The sequence below is a fragment of the Anneissia japonica genome, unplaced genomic scaffold (genome assembly GCF_011630105.1).
Source record: "Anneissia japonica isolate Jap-2015-1 unplaced genomic scaffold, ASM1163010v1 scaffold2030_len652032_cov178, whole genome shotgun sequence".
NCBI classification, from domain to species: Eukaryota; Metazoa; Echinodermata; class Crinoidea; order Comatulida; family Comatulidae; genus Anneissia; species Anneissia japonica.
Window position 1 is genome coordinate 327,336 of NW_022705472.1, and position 24,939 is coordinate 352,274.

Below are 24,939 nucleotides of genomic sequence, written 5' to 3' on the forward strand. Positions count from 1 at the left end.
GAGACAGACTCACAGATGATAAATCACATTGGGCTACGACGCTGTGGGATTTGGCCTTGAAGTGCATAGTGATTGCCAAAATGCGCAAGTAATTTCTTGCATTACCAGTGGGCCGTTGATTTTCAAACCATTACATTTTTTTTCCCCTAAACTTTTACACTGATTAGACCCCCAACAAATGAAATGCGATCACTGATACAGCAGTTCCTGGTAGGCAATTGTGTCCACTGTGTGTTCAAATTTAACATATCTGAATCTTATCCAATATATAAAATAAACTCACCGATTTATTCGACTTTCGTTTTGTCAGTTTCTTATCCCTTTCCTTTTCTTCTGATAATTCATCTTTCTCAACTTCCATGACATCACTATTGTCGCTCCAATTCCCTCTACTCGCTTCCCACTCAATATCCACCACAGACGCTTTCATACAGTTATTATTCCGATTACTCCCTAAATTAGAGTTTGAGTACTTCTCAAATAAACATCCGTTCGTTTCAGATGAACTATCTAAATGCGATTTATTTTCAGATTTTGCTTTGACATCCGTTTCAGAAGTCGTTCTCTCTCCAATAATTTCTCCAGAAACATTTTCCTTCTCTGATATTTCTATGTGTTCTTGTACGTTTGTGGACGTCGATGCAACGTTTATTGCTCTTTTTGTGGAAAATTGTCCTGCATCGATGTAATATGATTCCTCTGTTGCATTTGCATCTAATCTTGCATCAGTATTTCTGCAAAATGCATCAATTATGGACCATTAAATAATTATATCAAACAAGGACATTGCTTTTATTTAGTGTGGAGTAAACAATCAATGCTGACAATATACAGAGGTGTTTATAGACGGAGACAACTAACCAGTGGTTTTGCCTCAAAAAACCATATTTTTACACAAATTAAAACAATAGAGTCATATATCTAGAACAAATAAAGACAAAATTGTCTAATTGTTTCTTCCACAAAATTATACTCTACTTTCTTCATTAATATTGTTCAATGATATAAGTAAAACAAAGACATGGTAACAAAAAAAAACACCAGTTTTTAAAGATGAGGTGCCATCTCTGTGCAGTATAATAAATTATTCGGCAAATTACTTGTTACAACACATTTTTGTGCTTTACATTAAATAAAAGGTTTGAACTCACTGTATAGAGGGCGCTGTCACCACACGTAGTCTATGCCACGTGTATTCAACAAACATTGCTTGCTCCATCAAACGATTCATTCTTGCAAAATGTCTCTCTAGAAAAAAAAAACCCAAAACAATTGTTAACATTGAACTTTTGAAAGGCAAAATAACATAGAAACTTCCTTATCTTAATGCAACAAACTTACGTGTGTATGGCAACAGGCCTTCTATACTCTCAGTGATGTTGGAACATTCTAAAAGTTGCTCATGTGAAAATCGATTCAACACGGTGTTCACAACAGCTTGGGCGACGTGACAGTGTTTTGAGTTGGTGTTCCACTGAACACAAAACTTCAGCAATACATCTGAAGACAAAATCCATAATGAAATCTTGAAAATGAAATCTTTGTATTTAAACTGGGTGGGAATTTTAGAGGCTTTTCTTACACATTATACTCCCTCTTTTTCCAACTTATTAATATACATATACAGAGAAATTGTTTTATATCATACCTATTTGATCAAGTCTGAGTTTTCCAATGACATCCTCAAGAGATGATTTACCACTTGTTTCATCCATCAATCCTGACAATAAAATAGTTCATAAACTTATGTACAAGGACAAAGATAGCAATACCAAATCTAAAACATATAGAGAGTGGCAAAGGGACCAAAAATCTGAAAAGATCTATACAGTTCCGTGCATACACCAGCACATAATATCTAGCTATGCTGCTCCATATTTGTGTTCTTAATACGCATTCATATAGTAAAAATAAATTCCATAAAAACAAGTTAATTTGCCTACAATCACACCATTCAGTAAAATCTATTGCTTAATTTAGCCATCGGATGAATGTCCTACAGCTTCCCTTAATAGTCAACCTGCCTAATCAGACTTGTTATCTGTAACCCACCTGACAACAAGTACAGCATATCACTAATCATTTTTCACTTGATTTTCTCCACTAACCTTTAAATATGTTAAGTAGTCTGTAGGGTTGCTCCAATGTCAGAGCTAGTCCAATAGCTTTCTTGAAGTTTTTGCCCTGGATTAGGTTTGATAGTTTTTGCAGTCTAGAGAAAATGATTCAAATTTTTAAACATTTTCTGTTACTTCACATTAAATTAATCTGCATATTAATTCATATTGCAAGAAATACATTTCCTGCAAATAATATTTGAAAGTTAAAATTAACTCACTTGACAATTTGTTCCTCTTCTTTTGACTGGCTTTCCTCCCATTCTTTATCTGTCACATCCTAAATAAACCGACATTCTTATAATTAACATACTAGAGTACAAACATAATATTAATGGCAGCACCACATGTTTACAGTGAGCCTGGATTTATCAATTGAAACATTAAAATATCCAGAGGCTTTAATGCAGAATGTAGGACATTTATAACTTTTGATGAACATGTAATGAGCATCTCATAAACATACTATTAACATGTGATGAACATACAATAAACATGCAATTAGCATGCAATGAACATATAATGGGCATGTGATGAACACCTGTGCATTATGTGATGAACATGTGTACATTAGGCGATACTTTTTTTATAACTTGTTTAGTGAACCCACCAACTGCAAATATTATGATTTTGAATAAAAATAAAATTTTATTTTTGGCCAATTAGCGAACCCGCCCTCCGCTGCCTTGAAATCGCCAAAGATAAGATATGTGTATTTCTTCCTAATTAAATAAATTTGAAGCATTTAACTATCCTATTGTAAATTCAGTAATAAAATCATTATTGTTATTTTCTCCTCCATCTGGATGATTTTGGCAAAACTTACTTGCTAAGTAAGAAAACAAATTTTTATTTTTATTTCTATTCCGGCCTCCTCTGATAATTTTTTTTTTAAGTACGCGAAACAAGAAATAAATAAAGTCTAGCCTTATGTGATGAACATGTGTGCTTTACGTGATGAACATGTGTGCATTATGTGATGAACATGTGTGCTTTATGTGATGAACATGTGTGCTTTATGTGATGAACATGTGTGCATTATGTGATGAACATGTGTGCTTTATGTGATGAACATGTGTGCATTATGTGATGAACATGTGTGCTTTATGTGATGAACATGTGTGCATTATGTGATGAACATGTGTGCATTATGTGTTGAACATGTGAGACCTTAGAAATTTGAATCACTTGAAATATATCAGCATTGGTCTATATGCATTACAGTATCTTTATTTGTGTGTGAACGTCTCAGATTTTAGACAGTTGTTTAGTTGTTGTTTGAACAATTCTAATATGCAAACCTTCCATAACACTATGGTTGAGTCAGCCCCACCAGTTACAATGATGTCTTCTGTTGAACTGACAGCAAGAGCCCAGAGCTTGTCGGTGTGTTCATCAAATGTCTTCTGGCACTCACTGTCCTTGATTGACCAGATTTTCAGTAAACCGTCTGAACCACTGTAAAGGCATATAAGACAAAAAAAGATTAGATAGTCAGTCAATTTGTCATGTTGTACCTCAATATTATTACCCTCGACTCTCTTGAGCGGATCGACCGTGGCATAATTATTTTTTCAGTATAGATATGCCACAACAGGGCAAGAGTTTGTAATCACAGATTATCTTTTTTGACTTTGCAAAGGGTGTGACTCTAGGTAAACAGGTATTAGTGAATAGGCAGGTCATATTCATAACAAAAATAATAATAAATGGATCTTTATTTGTAAAATCAATTTCAGTTTTATAAACCATTACCTCGACAACAACTGCATTCCTCGTGTCAAAAACGTTACTCTTAATACTGATGTGTCATGACCTTCAAAAGTCTATGAAAAAAGAATCAGAAGTCATTAATACTAAATAGTAAATTCAAGTACTGTAAGTGCATGCATCCTCTCAGTGGAAGCTAGTTAACCTACTAGCCTAGTTCTCAGGTTATACTGATCTCACCTCTTCACTTTGGGCACATTGCAGACTACAAAAATCCTACCAGTTTTGGCTTTTAACTAATAAATTAATCAGAAAAGAAATTCATCTGGTTCCAAGGTAAACTTTTTATAAAAGGTTTCTTTTAAGGATAAAACATCTCAACAGTCAATACACATCATCAGAACATTGGCTGTAGTATTCCACCTTCGTTCAGTTGAAAAAGATTGTTTTTTATCCTTTGTTCAACAAAAACATGCTTTTATAAAAATAATAAATTAATATTAAGATAAAAGCTTACCTCACCTCACCCAACAGATACCCTAATATAGCAGTTCATTTGAGTACTGACCTTTACACAACTAAAATCAGATATCGACCAAATCTTGATTGTGCCATCTGCTGAGCTTGTGGCGACCACCTGATCTGCTGGTGAGAACTGAACACACCAGATACTTCTCTTGTGTCCACGGAAAGTGCCAAGGAATGTTTGGTTCTCCAGATGCCAGAGTTTGGCAGTCTTGTCAAGGGAACCAGTAACCAGGAGCTTGTCATTTGGTGCTACAGCCACACTGTTGATGTCCTGTCAACATGAATATTCATTAAATATTTCATGAATATTTATAAAAATTAATTCTGAGGCATTAAAAGAGAAGATAGGATTTGTGAAATTTGCATGTATTATACATAATTCAAACACAGGATGTAAGATCTTTTAAATGTTACAGTTTAAAAAAAGGTCATTATTGTATTTATTATTTTAGCTATTTACCTTTTCATGAGCTCTGTTAGTGAAGCGAACCGACAGGTGCTGTGGTGGATCACACGCTTCCAGATCTTCTGGAATATTCCAAACTTTCAGGGTACAGTCCTCACTACCGGATACCAAAAATCTGGCAGACAACCTATTGGAATGGAAATCACACAAGTACTGTATGTATACGATCCACAAGCAGAGGGTGTAAGTTTTCATTTTTGATCAGCTCAATTTAGTCCCTTAAATTAACACTATAATATATTCAAATACTGAAATGATGCCTCACTACAGATGGATTATGGTTTCAAGTCAAAATAAGGCCTGTTACTTAATGCATATACACATTATATGCACTTTTTAGGTAGGACGCTTCCATTTTCTTAAAGGTAAATTCTAAAAAAGGAATATTAAACTTACTGTGATGTTGCTATGGCTCCTACAGAGTGGGTGTGTCCAACTGCAATGCCTATACACTCAAACTTACTGTTTGCATTCATCTTCCAAAGCCGAATCGTATTATCCTACCAGATACAAAACAATTAGTTGATTTTGTTTAAAAATAATATCAGCTTTAGTTGCAGTATTATGAGATTATCAATAAGTAGTAGTACAGTAGTTGCAGCAACAAAACAAGTGTAGCAGTGGTAGCATCATTAGCAGCTGTAGTAGTATTAGCATTAGTAGTAGGTGTAATAGACGTAGCAATAGTAGTAGTGCCATACAGTATATAAATTACACTTAATGTGTGATCTTTTTAAAGCTTAAAGTGACAATCCCATAACATGTCATATGAAACTATCTTTACCTTTGAGCTGCTTGCTAGCATTTGCTTGTCATTGAACACCTCAACAACTAACACAATGTCTACAAGATATAAACATATACTTGTCACAAACAACTATTCATGTTCACTGAAAACAAAATTTTTAACCCCCCCCCCAAAAAAAATACAAATATATGTTTACAAAGACTACACTTTGAATCTTTAAAACAAAAAACGAAAATAACACATGGTTAGAAAAAAAAATCCTGGTTATGTAATAATTTCAACAAATTAACTAATAAAATCTGTAGTATTTCTTACATAAATTCACATTAATCTGAGATATAAATTTTTAAATTGCTAGATGCACATTCAACCTACCTGTATGGCCTGACAGGATCTGGCAGTCCTGAGTTGAAAGGTCATAAATTTTGACATATTCACTGTTAGTTGCTACAGCAAGGTGAGAATCATTAGAACCAGCAAAACTTACATCTAGAACTTCATCATTGAAGCCAACAAACTGAGAAAATATAAAATGGTATTGCCTCAAGGACTACTGTGATCTTCAAGACAACAATAGGGAGTTTTTGAATTCTGCGACGCGACGCTAGAATGGAATAACTCATGCGTGACCGTCCTACCTGGCGTCCTACGTTCTCTGCATACATAGATTTGGAGAAATTACGTTTAAGAATCTACTCGACGAGGTGACCTTAACGTTCTCGCATGCGCAGATGTCTTTTAGTGACGTCATTACGTTCTACGTCCTACCGTCGTTGTGCAATCGGAAGCTCCCTATTTAAATTGACATATAGAGTACATAAACATTGTTCTCTCACTGAACCAATAACAAGGTATTCAAATTACCTGCTTATGTAAACCACCACCATCTACATCATAGAACAGAATGTGATGATCATAGGTCACTACTAAAATCTGTCCCAGTTTCCAACACACCTGCGCATGTGTGATTACACCTTTTACCTCCTCATTCTCTTCCCTTGTAGGCATAGTTGTAGCAACAGTTGTCTGCTGATAAACCACCTGCCCACTGACCGAATCAATACCTCGAAGATATCCTGGAAGATCAGAAATACAACAGGAAACTACTGTAATTGAAATTATCCTAAAGCGTACAGAATTTACCAATGAAAAGTTTTGTATGAGGTACAACAATCACCCAAACCATGGAGATGTCTCTGGTTATATTTATTCAAGTTACCCTCTTTGTAAAATGCAGGTGACTGTGGACTGTCTTCCAGAAAAGGTGCTATAGCAGTTAATCATATGGATAATTTACACTCTTTAACAGCAACTTGCAAAGGCAAATTAATTTATACACTAAATTTATGGAAATGTTCTAAATCTGATGTAACACTATAAAATATGAATTACATTTTTATAAAATAATATATCTTGAACAGAGACATGTGATAAATGTTAAAAAATACATGCTTAAAATTACCCTCAGATCCACCAATCATGACAACTGGATTATTGCAGGAAAATCCAAGTCTCCTTGGATAATCATCAGGAATCCAAAAAGCACTCTCAACCACCTACAAACAATAATGAAAATGATTAAATGCAAACATCTCAAAATAGCAATGGACAAAGATAAAAAAAAACAATTTATGTATAGAGTAGTATATCTTATAATGTGCAATTTTCCACATCATCTCTATTTTGTTATGATATGAGATCAATTTGTTCAAGGATGCTCTTCATCTCTTCCTTTTTGCTGTATTTTCTGTTTTATTGTTCTGTTACTCTTTTAATGTAAAATAGACATTACAACATGATACATGCTTGATTGACATTTATCAAGTGGTAACTAAGCAACCAACTTACTTGCTTCCTTGAAGATCCCAAACATAGATGAATGAGCCTGAACAAGAAAACAGCATCAACTTCTCTGCATTCGGATGGAATTTGAGGTAACTATGAGACAACAATGATAAATTAAGAAAACTTACTTGTTAATCATGGTAGTTCCTACACTGTACAATAAAATTAAGTTAACCCTTTCATTTCAATAGTTAGCAATAAGATTTATTACTTTGTCATACATGGTACAGTACATGTATATGAAATTTTTCTTCCTGAGTTGTAAATATAGAACAAATCACATCACAAAACAATAACAAAATATAACTTCAGTACTTTAAACTTCCATAAAATACATTATCACCTGCGAATCCATCTACCACACTATGTAAGCAAGATTATACGCACTAGCTACATAGTGACTCAAGAAGAAGATTATCATCAAATTTCAAAGCAAAATTACAATCATGACAAGCTAATACAAAAGTTAACAAAGAGGCATATAACCTTTATTACTGTTGAAACCTTTATACACTATCTAGAAAACTTGCTCTTTTTTAATGCTTAACAGCAAAATGAATAAACGATACTCACCTTACCACAGAATGGCTACCTTTTAAGTTATGTGTACAATATTGTTGTATAACATCCCATATTTTGATGGTCTGGTCACCACTACCTGTGGCTAATAATGTAGAGGTTACATCAAAGGCCATGCTAATAATAGGAGCAATGTGGATTGCCTGCAAACAAAACAATTAGGGATCTCATTAAAACTTTTATTGAATTTGAATTTAAGGTACAGAGAGAATGGAGAAATATTATGTAACTTGTATATTGACAAGTGTGGTACAAGATTAACGATTACAATGAGTGTGCAAACATAACTTGTATTTCAGCAAGGAAGAGGAACCATTGGAGTGAACCAGGGACCAAAAATCTCCACGGTTAAAGACACAGACAATGGCTACCACAGCTTAGCTGACTTAGCTAAGCTGCATCCATTATGTTTATTTGGACAATCTGCTAAGGCAAGAAATTTTAATACCCTGTTTAGCAAACCTGCTGTCTGCCAATAATCATGATTTCAAATGAAAATAAAATTGAATTTTTAGCCAATTATGAAATTATAATATGGAAATGGTTTATGTATATGCAGAGGTACTGCTGTATCTTGTTTAAAACCAACCAAGACTGGTGTTCAATGGATTGAACGTGACGATATACTGTACCTTCCAGGTCCGGACACATTTCTCCTCTTTCCAATTCCACTGACGGATCAGAAGACTTCTGTAGGCTATGACAAGGATCTATTTAAAAACCATAAAAAAGGATTTATAATTGAAGTTTGTCTTACCATTCAATTTCTTTTATTGCTACAAGTGCCATCATGGGCCAATATTATACCAAACTCAATGAAACACAAAAAAATACAATACAATGTTAACCATGCATCATGGGGTAAGGACGTCACTCCACTAAGGTCAAATGACTATACCCCACCGTAAACAAACTATGGTAACTATGTATCACGAGGTAAGGACGTCACTCCACTAAGGTCAAATGACCCGTATACCCTACCGTAAACGAACTATACATATGGTCAGTCTACATACTACTAATAAAGTTAAAGAACATTTCAAAAACTATTTAGGCTAACGGACTGAATACAGAATTAATTCATAGGCCAACAGTACTTTGTTACCTAACCATGTTACTCTAATAAATTACTACTTAATATTTCACAGCTTATCCTGAATTAAAGTGGGCACACACTATGACCATATTGTTAAGGGTTTTTATTACACGGATGATACCTAAAAAAACTCCAATTTGCGTGGAAAATTGCTAGGAAAATATGTGCGCAGAATACATAACTACTGCATAATACATTGGTTTAAGGTTAGGTCCAAGCCTAATTGTAGGCAAAATCTGAGCAAAAGTTGCCCTTATTTTCCAAAATAGATTTCCAGGCCTAATATACTGTCTGGCACAATTAAATAAATTAATGCAGTATATAGCAATCAATATTTAACAAAATTAGTTCCTTGTAGAACATGTTCCTCGGATGCTTTCAGATCAACCGACAGCTCATAACTTGGCTCCACTTCTAAGTTAATATCTCTATACATGAGTATCAGCCATTTTGTACTTATTAATATTATGCTGAGCAGCTATGAACAAGACAAAGAGAGCCTGCAGTAAGCTAATTATATTATATTATTATTATATTTATTAGTATTATATTATTCATTTTCAATATTGTTGGATTTTTTAATGTTTAATGTTGTTAACATGTCAATGTCTGGTCAGCTCACCTGATCATCTGGACTGAGACTGAAACATGTTACTTCATCATCATCCTAAACAAATTAAAAACAATGATTACACTCAAAAAAAGGTTTCTGCACAGTAAAATAAATTGGATGGTAGTAAGTCATCCCTTTTTCAAATACGTGCTGACATTTGGCACCAAAAAGCAATATCACTGAATGTGATGTCAACAAGTTGGCAAATGTGTACCCTTGGATTTTCTCAAAATATAAAAATGACACTAGGCTTATGTATGCCATTTATTTAATTGAAATAATATGGTTTAAAAGTATCTATCTTTGTAATTTACCTGTTTCAGGCAATGTAAAACCTTCCCAGACTTGGCTTGTAATATGTTAACAGCATCACCACATGTACAGAAGATGTATTCATTATCACTAGAGATCTGTACCTTACCACCAGTATAAATAGCCTCAATCTTATTCACAACATTCAAGCTAAAAAACCAATTTCAAATGAAATAAAATTAATTAGTGTGTCAAGTTACTTGAGTATGCAAGATTTTAACATGAAGATAATTTTAGAAGATGTTTTTAATTCATGGTTTTGAAAACATTGATTATAGATTTTTTACACTTTCACAAAGAAACTCTACAAAGATACAACAACCATATTTCGAGACTCCTTTTTCGACACTAGAGTCATTGATAAATGGAACTGTTTACCCGAGCAACACATTCAAAACTTCAGAGGAGGCAATTTTTACGAGTACTAACTCCCTGCCTCCTTACAATCACTAAGGTAAGAATCACTAAGGTAAGAAGATAATTTTAATGCTGTAAATAATCACTTTCCCATTATACCTAAAGTTAAACCAATTTTGTACTAGTTTGCCCATGTTGGTGGAAATAGACGTGGGTTCGAGTTGACCTAAATTTGTGTACGAAATGTCTAACAACAGTCATTACCATCGCCTGTGCCTATTTATCCAGTGCAGTCACCTAACCAACGTCGACGGTACGCTAATACGGCACTAGGCCTAGGCTAAACTGTCGCAAAAAAACAAAACTAATAGAGTAGGCAGAATTATGATAGTGCTTAATGTTCCTAGTATAACATTCTACAGAACAATTTAAAAACAACTGTACCTTTGCTTTAACAGCGGCGGTGTCATCTTTGAGAGAGCACGTGGGTTGAAAAATACTAAAATAAAACGAATATGGACGAATGAATGTAAAATGTATTGAAAAATCGTTCCGGACCGTAAAAATAAATAAATAAATAAATAGCCACCTCCATATTTTTGTGCATAGGTACCTTCATGACATTATGTTTAATATCAATCTGCAAATATAGGACATAGTTGAACATCAAATTATGATTTTAGTTAAATTATTTATTTATAGAGATAAATATAATTACTGCAGTATTATAGGAAAAGAGAAACATAAAATTATTAAAAACGTTTTACCTACAATATAATGGTTGCGTCTGAATAATTATATTATTATGTAATTCACTCTTTGGGAGAGTAGATCGAGAGAGGAGAAAGAAAACAACGTCTCCATCATTTTGGCATGCAGTGATTTAAAGAATTAATTATTTTAAAATCATTCCAGGCTTTACTCTTTATAATACAAGCGTTGTTATTGCCAGAAGAGTAAATGTAACACAGAAGAAGCCTATAGCTACATTTTTTCTGTTGAAATTGGTAGAGAGGTAGCTGCTGTGAAGACCAATTATCATTTATTAGCAGAGGAGATTGAATTTGTAAAAGATATATAAAGACAATAAAAAGGTAATCATTGCTGTTTGCTGAAATGAATACATCTGCTTCCGAGGCTGGTAAGTAAGGAAAATCATCCACCACCCCCTCCCCCTCCCCAACCTCTTGAACCATAGACATAGGTTACGGCATATTGCTCATGCATTAGGAACCACAATACAGTCGTCTAACACGAACTCTATTGTTGTTTACAGCTATAATCGGGTCGCTGAAAGCAATCAATCACTACTTAGACAATGGGCAAGTAAGTAATTACCTCTTTATACAATAATAACTATAATTAACCCAGCGTATACTAATAGCCGCTAGTGTTCATTATAATTGTGGAGTCGGAAATGCATCATAACGACGAGTCTAATGGTGATATACGTAATCACTTATTTAATGACAAATTCAAACCTTGGCATCAATTTGTGTATTTTTTACAACTGTAGTGCTGCCTACATATGGAAGATTTATTTTTTTTTAAATTCAAGTTTTAATAGTCATATTTAATATATATCGTTTTATTTTCGTTTACGTGTAGGCTGCGCCTATATATAATATATATGTATAATTGTTGGCCTATATTTTTATATATTTATATTTAATTTCCTAAACTCTCTATTACAGGATCCAAACTTCAAGTATCCTTATGATTTGACGTTACTCCACAAAGCGGCAATGAATGGCAATCTAGAGTGTGTGCAGTGTTTAGTTCAGCGAGGCAGTAATGTAGAATCAAGAGATATAACAGGTAATGTAATCTACAGGTCTCCCTCCAACTAAAGACCACCTCTGGACTGGGGCTTTCACAGTCTTTAGCAGCTTTAGTCTCCAGTTGGAATAATTAAATTTAACTTCATGTGTGAATCGGGTATAAGTTAATATCTCTATACAGGGTATCAGCCATTTTGTACTTATTAATATTATGCTGAGCAGCTATGAACAAGACAATGTGAGCCTGCAGTATGCTAATTATATTATATTATTATTATATTTATTAGTATTATATTATTCATTTTCATTATTTTTCGTTGGATTTTTTAATGTTTAATGTTGTTAACATGTCAATGTCTGGTCAGCTCACCTGATCATCTGGACTGAGACTGAAACATGTTACCTCATCATCATCCTAAACAAATTAAAAACAATGATTACACTCAAAAAAAGGTTTCTGCACAGTAAAATAAATTGGATGGTTGAAAGTCATCCTTTTTTCAAATACGTGCTGACATTTGGCACCAAAAAGCAATATCACTGAATGTGATGTCAACAAGTTGGTAAATGTGTACCCTTGGATTTTCTCAAAATATAGAAATAACACTAGGCCTATGTATGCCATTTATTTCATTGAAATAATATGGTTTAAAAGTATCTAACTTTGTAATTTACCTGTCTCAGGCAATGTAAAACATTCCCAGACTTGGCTTGTAATATGTTAACAGCATCACCACATGTACAGAAGATATACTCATTATCATTAGAGATCTGTACCTTACCACCAGTATAAATAGCCTCGATCTTATTCACAACATTCAAGCTAAAAAACCAATTTCAAATGAAATAAAATTAATTAGTGTGTCAAGTTACTTGAGTATGCAAGCTTTTAACATGAAGATAATTTTAGAAGATGTTTTTAATTCATGGTTTTGAAAACATTGATTATAGATTTTTTACACTTTCACATACTCTACAAATGTCAAAAATACAACAACCATATTTCGAGACTCCTTTTTCGACACTAGAGTCATTGATAAATGGAACTGTTTACCCGAGGATGTTGTCAGTAGTATCTCATTAAACCAATTCAAAGCAAACTACGACCGACACATTCAAAACTTGAGAGGAGGCAATTTTTACGAGTACTAACTAACTCCCTGCCTCCTTACAATCACTAAGGTAAGAATCACTAAGGTAAGAAAATAATTTTAATGCTGTAAATAATCACTTTCCCATTATACCTAAACCAATGAAGTACTAGTTTGCCCATGTTGGTGGAAATAGACGTGGGTTCGAGTTGACCTAAATTTGTGTACGAAATGTCTAAAAACAGTCATTACCATCGCCTGTGCCTATGCAGTGCAGTCACCTAACCAACGTCGACGGTACGCTAATAATACGGCACTAGGCCTAGGCTAAACTGTCGCAAAAAAACAAAACTAATAGAGTAGGCAGAATTATGATAGTGCTTAATGTTCCTAGTACTGTATAACATTCTACAGAACAATTTAAAAACAACTGTACCTTTGCTTTAACAGCGGCGGTGTCATCTTTGAGAGAACACGTGGGTTGAAAAATACTAGAATAAAACGAATATGGACGAATGAATGTAAAATGTATTGAAAAATCGTTCCGGACCGTAAAAATACTCAAAACATTTTATGCCCTCCATCATAAATAGCCACCTCCATATTTTTGTGCATAGGTACCTTCATGACATTATGTTTAATATCAATCTGCAAATATAGGACATAGTTGAACATCAAATTATGATTTTAGTTAAATTATTTATTTATAGAGATAAATATAATTACTGCAGTATTATAGGAAAAGAGAAACATAAAATTATTAAAAACGTTTTACCTACAATATAATGGTTGCGTCTGCATAATTATATTATTATGTAATTCACTCTTTGGGAGCTAGAGTAGATCGAGAGGAGAAAGAAAACAACGTCTCCATCATTTTGGCATGCAGTGATTTAAAGAATTAATTATTTTAAAATCATTCCAGGCTTTACTCTTTATAATACAAGCGTTGTTATTGCCAGAAGAGTAAATGTAACACAGAAGAAGCCTATAGCTACATTTTTTCTGTTGAAATTGGTAGAGAGGTAGCTGCTGTGAAGACCAATTATCATTTATTAGCAGAGGAGATTGAATTTGTAAAAGATATATAAAGACAATAAAAAGGTAATCATTGCTGTTTGCTGAAATGAATACATCTGCTTCCGAGGCTGGTAAGTAAGGAAAATCATCCACCACCCCCTCCCCCTCCCCAACCTCTTGAACCATAGACATAGGTTACGGCATATTGCTCATGCATTAGGAACCACAATACAGTCGTCTAACACGAACTCTATTGTTGTTTACAGCTATAATCGGGTCGCTGAAAGCAATCAATCACTACTTAGACAATGGGCAAGTAAGTAATTACCTCTTTATACAATAATAACTATAATTAACCCAGCGTATACTAATAGCCGCTAGTGTTCATTATAATTGTGGAGTCGGAAATGCATCATAACGACGAGTCTAATGGTGATATACGTAATCACTTATTTAATGACAAATTCAAACCTTGGCATCAATTTGTGTATTTTTTACAACTGTAGTGCTGCCTACATATGGAAGATTTATTTTTTTTTAAATTCAAGTTTTAATAGTCATATTTAATATATATCGTTTTATTTTCGTTTACGTGTAGGCTGCGCCTATATATAATATATATGTATAATTGTTGGCCTATATTTTTATATATTTATATTTAATTTCCTAAACTCTCTATTACAGGATCCAAACTTCAAGTATCCTTATGATTTGACGTTACTCCACAAAGCGGCAATGAATGGCAATCTAGAGTGTGTGCAGTGTTTAGTTCAGCGAGGCAGTAATGTAGAATCAAGAGATATAACAGGTAATGTAATCTACAGGTCTCCCTCCAACTAAAGACCACCTCTGGACTGGGGCTTTCACAGTCTTTAGCAGCTTTAGTCTCCAGTTGGAATAATAAAAGTAAGAGAAATTTGTTAAATTGGGACCACAGAAAAGTGGTTTTTAAATAGAGGTGGTCCGTATTTGGAGGGGTATTTGATTAGAAGAATATGTAGAGGACGGCAATCCGCACCGATGACCCCACTTAGAAGTCTGAATAAAGCCTGAAGATCATCTCATTCCCTGGCCTCATAGGCCTACCCCACTGAAAATTTGCTGAGCAGAAAACATTTTAACTTATTTTTCTAGCTAATGCCTCCTCACTTAATCATCAACTTCCCTCCAACTTAACAATTCGCCCCCCCCCCCCCCCCCCCCCTCCCCCCCCACAACCCCCCTCCCCTTTGTCTTTTCGGACTATTTACTGCAAAAATAAAATTTGAATAACTTGTTTGTACTAGGTAGAACTGCTCTTCACCATGCAGCTGGAAATGGTCACCTGACAGTTGTGAAATGGTTAATTGACGTCGGACAGGCAGATTTTAAGTGTAAAACAGTAAAAGGACGAACGGCTCAAATCATGGCTGGGAAACATGGTCACAAAAAGGTTGTCACCTTTTTGAATGAAACAGGTCCGATACAAGTAATATAAGATATTTGATTCTTCAATGTGTACAGAATAGTTCACTTATATGTTAAGAAAAAGTACATTATCGCCGGGTGGTAAAGACGGCTGTGTAGAGGTGCATATATTGACTTCTTCTGTTTTGCCATACTGGTTCGTTTGTTACATGTTTTTATTCCAGAAAAGTTAGATGAAATTAAATTAAAAACATGCATGGTAGAAAATTAAACTTTAAAATTTACTGTAGGATTGTACAGAACTTAATATAGCATTGTCGAAGGATTTCACGTGTATTAATATTATGCAAATGTTATATTTCCAGAAAATCGTTTTCATTCAACTTCAAATTCTTCATTTGGAGATAATAAAGTTATTCTGATTCTGAAATGCTTTATGACTCGGCGTTTACAACTTTTTATTTTCATGTCTTCTTTCTCAGAATTGAAGCTGACAGGAAGTAACTGGGTGTCGTCTGTTTTTACTTCCAAGTAGGCCTAATGACTTCCACGAAGATCCTCATCATCCTCTTCCATAGTAATCCAAGTTTCCATGTATAAACAGTAACTTATTTGTATTGTCCATCCGTATCATCTCTATCACAGGGAGTTTTCGCAAGCTTACGATGACGAATACGGTTACGTCATCAAATTTTTGACAATCCTTCCCCTAGCAGAGTAGCATATCTATAGCGTAGGCAATTCATGTCTTTTTTGTGAATCAAGCATCATTATCAGCTCGTACAATATTGTCAAGAATGTTGTAGCACAAATGACGATGATAATTACGTATTCGTTGTTTTCGTAAGGTTGCAAAATCTTCCTATTTCTGTATATTGTTATAATGGACCTGTGATAAGCCCCGCCCTTGGATACTGTTGCCAGGGTCCTATTTGTAGGATACTCGCGTATTCCTGAGCATGTTCTGATTGGTCAGTTGTTCAAGTTTGATTGACATTCCGGAAAGGTCCATAAATTTGTAGCCTGCCATATCTGAAAATGTCAGTGTGTTGAGTCTGCCCATTCCTTTACTACTAATACTAGATGCATTGGTACAGTAGGGGAAAGTGCAGTCTATAAATTTAAAACTGTGTGTTAAATCCTAGGCAGCTCAACAAAAATTAGTTTATTATGTACTTTCAATGTTATATAGTGCAGTATTATAAATTGATATTTCGTTATATTGCTTATTACATTTATATGTGTAAAATGTCTTAACACGATAACGTGGTAATGTGGCATAAGCTGTGTCCACAAATCATTTAATGTGAATTGTGGCCATATATGGGTGTGATATGACACCATCATGTCTATATATAGGAAAATAACATATAACTTAAAGCCCCATTCCCGGCAAAATTTCACTAAAAATTGACTTTTTTTAGAAAATATGCATTTGCATTACTCCAATTATTATAAATCATGGAAAAATATTGGCATGAATTTTAGTTTTACGCAAAAGAATAAAAAAAAATGAGAAATACAGACTATTTCTCATAAAATATTACCATTTTCTCGACGAATTCATCGTTACTAGGCAAATTCAGAGGTTGTAGTTCGCATCCACTGGAATACTCTCGCTTTTATATTATACTTTATACAGTCAATAAAGTGCGCCCTCTCTAATGAGATTACTTTTTGTACTTCGCATCTCGCACAATGCGGTCGTTCGGTTAGGCTGAGATTTTTTTGTTTTTGTTTTGTTTTTGTTTTTTTGTCAAAATCTCAGTCAGAATCAGTTTTTTAACAAATTTGAAATAATTCCTGTGAAATATTATATTCACAAGTGTCAATACTAGCAACGGAAAATATCATGTCGGCCGTTTTTATGTGTGATAACAGAACCCTAAATCGAGGTGAGGCTAGGCCTAGCAGCATTGGATAGGCTAATGTTTTCGGCGCCTACGATATTTCTTCTCACGACCTGTCGCAAAATCAAACATGAAAATTCATCCGCATTTATTTTTTGTGTGGAACACAAAAAATCAAATTTCAGTCTTATTTTACATTTTTTTCATTCTTAGGAATGTCTAAATTCAGTTAAACTAGCAATTCCGTATTATATTTATAAATCTTTATAACATTATACAAAAATTAGATTTTTCTTAAAAATTGAAATTTTGCCGGGAATGGGGCTTTAACAGTGTGGGCAGAGTTTTATAGAACAGAATTCTGTGTGGTACAAAAGTACAATTATACACATCAAAATACTATCTTACAAAAGGATATGCAAGTTATGTGTTAGAAGTATCTTTTTATTCACTATAATAACAAATAATTTCAACCATGTTCTAATTTAAATCCAAACTTAAACCTCATCAGTTCTATCTATACTACAATCGTAATTAGACATCATTTTCTTTTTTTTTTGCCAATGAACTTTAAAGCGGGACACTAACTGGGCCCGATGAACGTCGGCCAACGCAATTCTATGGATAACGCAATGGCACAACCCATGCGCAACAAAAAATGTTGAGCTAAGTCTGCCACCGACAACCGGTAGATGACATTGTGTCGTCTACCACTCATTTTGATCATAGCTGGATTCGTTGATGACCGTCGTACAACGCCATGAGTGCCCAGCTTCGCACATTCCAAACATATTTCCAATATTCATGCTCTAAACCCAAACTATACAGTACTACTGTACTGTATTTGGTACAAAAAAAAAATGTTTCACCAGCCTGAGTGGGTAATATTTAAAGCTCTATCCACACTATCAAATTTTGTGTGACAAAAACATGTGACATGCCCAAATATGGTCATGATGACATCACACCATGACCATATATAGGCATAGCATTACTATATATGGGTATGTCACATTTTTTTGTCAAAGTAAATTTGATAGTGTAGACAGAGCTTAAGAAGTAAATGTGATATCAGGAGTGGTTAACTTGCTTCTATCAGTAATTTGAAATCTGCAATGTACACATAGATACTACTATGTACTTCATTTACAGGCGTATTAGATAGGTACTTTCGACCAAGTATATTTTTTCACATATCGATACAGTATTTTCATACGACTTGCTTATTAAAATGGACTTCATCGTCAGTGGAATTTAACATTTGTCAGATTGCATTTATTTGAACATACAAACTTGAACAACAAGCATTTTGTTAAGCAATATTACACAGGATTTCAGAAAAAATTATTCCATTGACTTGATTAAAAATACAAGAGTAAAACTTAAACCAAGTTAAAGAACATCATGGTATAATTATGAACAAACCAACCTAAATTGTATTAAGAAAAATGTTTGTATTGTATTGTTGATATGAACATGGTACTGGTACGTCTCCTCTTCCACTCACTAACTCCATCTCTTTACACACTGCATCTTCTCTTTTCTCTTCCACTCACTAACTCCATCTCTTTACACACTGCATCTTCTCTTTTCTCTTCCACTCACTAACTCCATTTCTTTACACACTGCGTCTTCTCTTTTCTCTTCCACTCACTAACTCCATCTCTTTACACACTGCATCTTCTCTTTTCTCTTCCACTCACTAACTCCATCTCTTTACACACTGCATCTTCTCTTTTCTCTTCCACTCACTAACTCTCTCTTTACACACTGCATCTTCTCTTTTCTCTTCCACTCACTAACTCCACCTCTTTACACACTGCATCTTCTCTTTTCTCAATGCCTCTTATTATTTACCTCTTCATATAATTTTAGGAAATCGTACCTGTTACTAAACTGTTGACAAGAGTTTGACATACTGATACTATGCTGTCCCTAAAGACCATGTATCATCCGTATCACTGGAGTTTGAGTTACAATTTTGCAATAGTGATGTCCAATGTGGTTCCTCCTGTTCACAACTTGAAAAATAATTGCTGCTGTTACATGAATCATTTTCATCATCCTCGCCATCGAAGACACTGAAGTCAGATGTAGTAACGTCACTTTCTGGTCTCCAGCTGGATTCATTGCTTGACTCTGTCCCTTCACTCATAAGCTCTTCAATGGTGATTCTTGAAAGGATTGGTACAGCTGAAAAAGATGTAGAATGTTGCATAGAGCTACTACCTTCATCTCTATCTGTCATTTCTTGAGTTCCAGACTTCATGGCATCTTCTCTTCTAGCTGCCAACCGTGATGATCGACGCACATTGACAACATTCATTTCCTCTTGATTTTCTGATTCTACTGATTGTTCAATCACATTTGATGTATTCATTGCATCATTAGCTGGTTGTTGGACGTTGGCAGCTGGAGTAGGTGAGAAAGCATTGTCCTCTTGATCTCCTGTACCAACAACAGCAGTAGTGATCTCAATATCTTCTTCTAACAATAAACCTCTTTCATTATTTTGTGTCGGACTACCAGTACCAGACACTAAATCAGTGGTTACAGATCCACTGCTAAAAGACCGGTTCATCTCTGAATAGAATGATTCATCATCGCTAGAATTGACAGCTGCACTACTTGTATTGAACCCTTGAATAATTGAAGAAAGCCATGTAGATGAATCTGATTGATTGTCTGAAGAATCACTAATTAAACTTCCGTCTCTTATAGGAGACACACTTCTTGAGGTACTACTTCGAAGGAGTGACCAGCTTCTACTCCTTGATCTCCTGGGTGTACGGTTATTCAAGTCTATGTATGTTCTGCTGATAAAAGGACTACTTGATGGACTTCTAGATCTATTTCGGTCTCTAGGTCTGTCTGCATTCTGGGTTTGATCACGACTTTGGTTACTCTGTCTAGATCTCTGATTGTACCTATTTTGAAATCTGCCTTGATTAGGACCACTTGGTGAGTACCAAGGTAACGGAGGGCTTCGTCTCCTTGACAACGATGAAATGGAAGATACTAATGAAGGTGACCTATCTGATCTTCTTCTTTGGTAGTGAAATGAAGGTGACCTATCTGACCTTCTTCTTTGGTGGTGACGTTCTAATACTTGTATTCGTTTCTCAACATCTGTCATTTTTAATGTTACAATCTGCAAATTGCCTTCGACTTCTGCAAAAACAATCAAATAAACATTTTCTTGTTAAGTTAGCATACTAGTTAAGTTTGATCACGCACACACGGCATAAAATATATATTTAGACAAATAAAAATGTATTGGTTTAAACCTCATATTAATCAATAATTATGATGTATTTTGCTTAGTTCAGTACAGAAAACAAACATACTTTGTAATTTCTCCTTTAGTTCTGACAAACAATTGTGTCCAGTGAGCTTGCCCAGGGGTAGTAGTAGGTCACACCCTTTTTCGCATTTTGTTAATCGGTGCAAACACTGATGCTTATGTTCTTCTAAGTTCTTGTACAACACTTTTTCATTACATTCATTGTTTGTGCAATTGACGAATCTATAATCGCACATCTCTACATGACTGTTATAAGCCTCCAGTTGCATGACATGCGTGCAACCGTTCTCTACATTTTCACAGCGAATCTGCAGTCTATTTATCATGTTGCGTACAATTGGAAGAACAGGCTTTAGACGCGTTGAGCGTAACCGGCGACGGCAGTTTGGACAGCTTTTACGATTGTCGAGCCATGTATAAATGCAAACTTTACAATAGACATGCTGGCATGGGCTCTCTAGAGCGTCATCAAGTACACAGTAGCAAACACAGCAGACCAAATCAGGATCTGGTGCATTCACAAAACGATCCACTTCAAATTTACCCATGGAATCTTAATTGTTACCTAAAGAAAAAAAATGTTTTTAAATAATAAATCTTCATATTATATTGTATCATAATTATGTTCCAACCCTCCCGATTTGATCAGGAGTCTCCTGAATGATGTCAGCATACAAAGGCTTCAATAGCATTACTGACACCTCAAAATATTAGAATACATCAATGAAAAATCTCAGATTTTAAAAATTTCGGGGTGGGGAAGAGGGTGGGAGCACTTAGTCTAGCGCCCATCTCCAGCCCTCGAACTTTGAGTTCCAGGGGTGGGAACGAGCCTGTTATGTACTGTATCCAAATGCATATTATGCATTGATAGTATCAGCCAAAGCTGAACACACCGAACCAAGACATGACATGGGCCTAGATCTAAATAATATAATAACAGCCTAACATTACTATCCATCTAAATTCCATTACAAACTAACACACTTTTTTCTATTACTTTTTTATAGGGTAAAGTATTCCTGACATGACAATATTCAGCAGGCAGCCATGGCCCTAGCTACCCAAACCTGGCCTGGCCTAGGCTTTGCTTGACTAGAATGAGGCCCACCCTAGCCTAGGCCTAGCGGCCTTGCTAGATAAATAAAGAATTCGATCCAACTCGGCCACAAGTCAACTCGGCCACAGTCAACTCGGCCACAAGTTAACTCGGCCACAAGTCCTGTCTCTTATACACATCTAGATGTGTATAAGAGACAGCATTATGATGCTAGGGAATGGAGTTGATTTTAGTCATTTTTTCTAAGAACTCTACTGCCTATCTTTGCTAATTAGTTAAAGCTCCACTCTTATGACATCAAAGGAGGAACATATTGTACGGATATTTTTTAACTTCCAAAAGCAAACAATACCTGGTACTATGGACTCTCTGATATACACAGAACACAGGAGCTTCTACTTCGCCAAAGAGAGCTAGGCCTAGGCCTTAGCGGAGGTCATCGGTCGGTCTCTCAGAGAAAAAGTAGGAATAATACGAAGTGATTATTCGCACGGTACCGTGCGAATAAACGCTTCCATAATATTTAATGTAGAGGGCGCTATTGGTTTCTTTTCGAGCCTACTTTTGCAAAGTAAAGATGGGGCTTCTTTTCAAGACAAATGCTGTAAATTTTGGGGATTACTATTATATAACAATAAATAGGGCCATATTTAAACCATATTTATAGAGGGTGAACCTTCCAGCGTATCCTAGAAGGTCGGCTGATATTCAGGGGCCCTGCAAAGTCTTGCAAACAATAAATGCGCTCATATAATATGATTTAAATAAACAATTAATAATATAAGATCCATTAAGCATAAGATATCAACAAAAAACTTAAGCGAAAAGGGAATATCCCTGGGATTAGAAGGCAAGCATCTTAACCACTAAGATATTCAACTCCACTCCACAGTGGGATGTAGGCATATCTCGAAAAGAAGCCCATGCTAAATTTAGAAGGCTCCCTGGGCTTCTTTTTTATGGGCTTCTTTTAGAGGCTATGTCCTTTTGCAAACTAAAGAAGGAGGGCTTCAATTCGAGATGGGCTTTTTCTCGAGATTAAGCCCATTGGGTCTATTCGAGGTTTTACGGTATTTTATTGCTGAGCTGTTCGGGATCTTTTATATCTGTTTTTATGTAACCTATGCTTGACGTAAAGATGTTTAAAGTTTAGATGTTTAGTGTTTAGACTGAGCCACTTGTTCGTAGGTAATGCATATCTTGTTTTGTCTTAAATTTCTTTTACTTGGATATTGAATAAATTAAAATATCAGGGGCCCTAGATTTAAAAAAAATTCAATATAAGGTGGATAAAAGAAAATTACATTTTGAGTCCGACAGTGCCATTTCCCGGTTTCTATATCGATTTCCAATATCTGCCACTGTTTAATGTCGTATATTTGTGGCAAAATACTTAAACAAGGGGGTCCATGGAGATTTTTGACATGTCCCGAGGGTTCCGCGTAGGCAAAAAGTTTGGGGACCAGTGCTGTACAAGGTCAATCGATGTTTGGATTTTTGTTATCGTCTCTACAGATGTATCTTGGAACACACATGCGCAAACCAATGTTTATATATGTATACATAACTGTCATAGATAATTATGATTCCAGGATGACTCCAGTATTAGAAAACAAAGATTCAGAAGCCTTCAAAGGGAACCAGTGAAATCGATCGACCAATAGGCCTTATAATAGGAAAAAGCTGACTCTTCCCACATTACACCGTACATGGAGTTAGGAGGGACTTAGGCCTACAGATCTAAATGACTACCTTAAGTAAGCGGTTGACTTTGTACTTATCAAGAGAACAATTAATGTTGATCACTTGTTCATGTATCTCTGCAGATGGTACAAGGACAACTGGTGGTACACTCCAATATTTTGAAAATGTCATTGGCCGTATTCGACTGGTCGTTCTTCGTTAAACCACGCCCACCTGCGCAGCGGTAAAATCCTACTCAACGAAGACGACCAGTCGAATAGAAAACTTGTAATACTCGACAAAACAAAATGGCTGTAGGCCTATAGTTACCGCGATACACGTTGCGTAATCAAGATTGCTTCAACTTGTGGTAGTTTTGAATTCTGTTAGCCTACAATTATTTTTTGACTCCATGTGGGTAAATATTATAATTTTTATTTTATGAAATTTAATCTAAGTTGTATTAACGCAAATGTTGTATATAACCTCACCAATCGGCCATGTTTTTTGGGGTTTTTTTTTTGGTCACGTCTGGATAACTTAACGCTGATTAACGCACTCTGGTTCACGTTAATTTTCGTTGTCAACGAAGTCTATTTAACGAACCAGTCGAATGAAAATAATACTCAACGAAAATTCGTACTCAACGAAATGAGCCAGTCGAGTAAGCCCATTGTTTTCCAAAACAATTTTTTGGCTCGAGCAAATATTATAGACGATGTATGATCAATTACCGTTGCCCACGTGAGTCAAAATATATATATATCTGCAACTACGAACCAGATGTTACGCCGAAGAAAACGCTACCGATTCCATCTAAACGCTGAAATGGAATTGAAATGCATAAATTTTTGTTCTTGGTTTCGACATATTTTTAAAAAGAATTAGACCTATTACTTAGTCCTACCTTATAATTAGATTTATTTACATTTCCTGCAGTCGTTTAATCAGTGAACATCGTGTGACCAATTATAGATTGTTGATCTACAACATATGAATACCTTTCGTTTTTGGTAATTCAGAGTTTGAAATCAACTACTTAATGTATTTCATATCCCTGATTAAAGGATTATAATTAAAGGAACAGGTCCAACGCGGCTCGTCCCCTACCTACCAGCTACCTACACGTATGTACCGCCCTGTATTGTATGATTGGATTGCAAAACGTCATTGGGTTAAGTTCCGTTTATTAATTTAATTGATCATTTAATGTAGATGGAGCCGTGTTAGTCTGGTAGACGTATAAAATAAAAACACAACACTGGTAGCACTTTATAGACTTACCTCGTTTATTTATTACACAATCTTTCGCCATGCAGTCTATGCTGACTTCATCAGGTGCAATGAAGTGGTACATTATATCACGTATAGT

At 35.1% G+C, this 24,939-nt stretch overlaps 3 protein-coding genes and 1 long non-coding RNA gene across 6 annotated transcripts in view; 2 read left to right on the top strand and 2 right to left on the bottom strand.

Moving 5' to 3' along the window:
- The window catches only part of LOC117105510 (transducin beta-like protein 3), a 25,722-nt gene extending 783 nt beyond the window's left edge, over positions 1–24,939 (bottom strand). Inside the window, exons 1-22 of the mRNA XM_033246673.1 lie at positions 24,852–24,939; positions 13,680–13,734; positions 12,828–12,975; positions 12,523–12,567; positions 8,626–8,703; positions 7,988–8,136; positions 7,417–7,507; positions 7,032–7,125; positions 6,434–6,645; positions 5,945–6,086; positions 5,606–5,664; positions 5,218–5,321; positions 4,816–4,948; positions 4,396–4,626; positions 3,873–3,943; positions 3,419–3,575; positions 2,339–2,397; positions 2,109–2,212; positions 1,649–1,720; positions 1,342–1,500; positions 1,152–1,248; positions 601–734 (exon numbers count right to left, since the gene is read on the bottom strand). Coding sequence (XP_033102564.1) covers positions 601–734; positions 1,152–1,248; positions 1,342–1,500; positions 1,649–1,720; positions 2,109–2,212; positions 2,339–2,397; positions 3,419–3,575; positions 3,873–3,943; positions 4,396–4,626; positions 4,816–4,948; positions 5,218–5,321; positions 5,606–5,664; positions 5,945–6,086; positions 6,434–6,645; positions 7,032–7,125; positions 7,417–7,507; positions 7,988–8,136; positions 8,626–8,703; positions 12,523–12,567; positions 12,828–12,975; positions 13,680–13,734; positions 24,852–24,924 — 2,467 coding nt within the window. The 5' untranslated portion in view covers positions 24,925–24,939. The remainder of the gene's footprint in view (positions 1–600; positions 735–1,151; positions 1,249–1,341; positions 1,501–1,648; positions 1,721–2,108; positions 2,213–2,338; positions 2,398–3,418; positions 3,576–3,872; positions 3,944–4,395; positions 4,627–4,815; positions 4,949–5,217; positions 5,322–5,605; positions 5,665–5,944; positions 6,087–6,433; positions 6,646–7,031; positions 7,126–7,416; positions 7,508–7,987; positions 8,137–8,625; positions 8,704–12,522; positions 12,568–12,827; positions 12,976–13,679; positions 13,735–24,851) is intronic.
- Positions 11,184–12,192, top strand: LOC117105529. Its single transcript, XR_004444918.1, has 3 exons — positions 11,184–11,512; positions 11,648–11,697; positions 12,066–12,192. It is a non-coding gene; the product is annotated as an uncharacterized LOC117105529 (long non-coding RNA).
- On the top strand, positions 14,056–17,043 carry LOC117105527 (ankyrin repeat domain-containing protein 65-like). Of its 2 annotated transcripts, none has more exons than XM_033246696.1 (5): positions 14,056–14,394; positions 14,530–14,579; positions 14,948–15,071; positions 15,550–15,731; positions 16,153–17,043. In XM_033246696.1, exons 1-5 carry the CDS (start codon positions 14,370–14,372, stop codon positions 16,156–16,158), a joined length of 387 nt encoding a protein of 128 aa, XP_033102587.1. In that variant the 5' UTR covers positions 14,056–14,369; the 3' UTR covers positions 16,159–17,043. The 2 variants fall into 2 exon arrangements, with proteins under 2 accessions (XP_033102587.1, XP_033102586.1); XM_033246695.1 differs by having other exon boundaries at positions 14,058–14,394; positions 15,550–15,720.
- On the bottom strand, positions 19,015–22,355 carry LOC117105523 (dentin sialophosphoprotein-like). Of its 2 annotated transcripts, XR_004444917.1 has the most exons (4): positions 22,237–22,355; positions 20,868–21,389; positions 19,329–20,691; positions 19,015–19,281 (listed from the first exon to the last, which is right to left on the bottom strand). XR_004444917.1 is itself a non-coding variant. In XM_033246690.1 (3 exons), exons 2-3 carry the CDS (start codon positions 21,370–21,372, stop codon positions 19,445–19,447), a joined length of 1,752 nt encoding a protein of 583 aa, XP_033102581.1. In that variant the 5' UTR covers positions 21,373–21,389; positions 22,237–22,355; the 3' UTR covers positions 19,297–19,444. The 2 variants fall into 2 exon arrangements, 1 of the variants encoding a protein (XP_033102581.1); XM_033246690.1 differs by lacking the exon at positions 19,015–19,281 and having other exon boundaries at positions 19,297–20,691.

Coding starts and splice junctions, on each gene's coding strand:
- LOC117105527 (XM_033246695.1), top strand. CDS start 14,370: ATGAATACATCTGCTTCCGAGGCTG. Junction 14,580..14,947: donor ACTACTTAGACAATGGGCAA/GTAAGTAATTAC, acceptor TCTCTATTACAG/GATCCAAACTTCAAGTATCC. Junction 15,072..15,549: donor AGAATCAAGAGATATAACAG/GTAATGTAATCT, acceptor TGTTTGTACTAG/GTAGAACTGCTCTTCACCAT.
- LOC117105523 (XM_033246690.1), bottom strand. CDS start 21,372: ATGGGTAAATTTGAAGTGGATCGTTTTGTGAATGCACCAGATCCTGAT. Junction 20,692..20,867: donor ACTAAAGGAGAAATTACAAA/GTATGTTTGTTT, acceptor TTGTTTTTGCAG/AAGTCGAAGGCAATTTGCAG.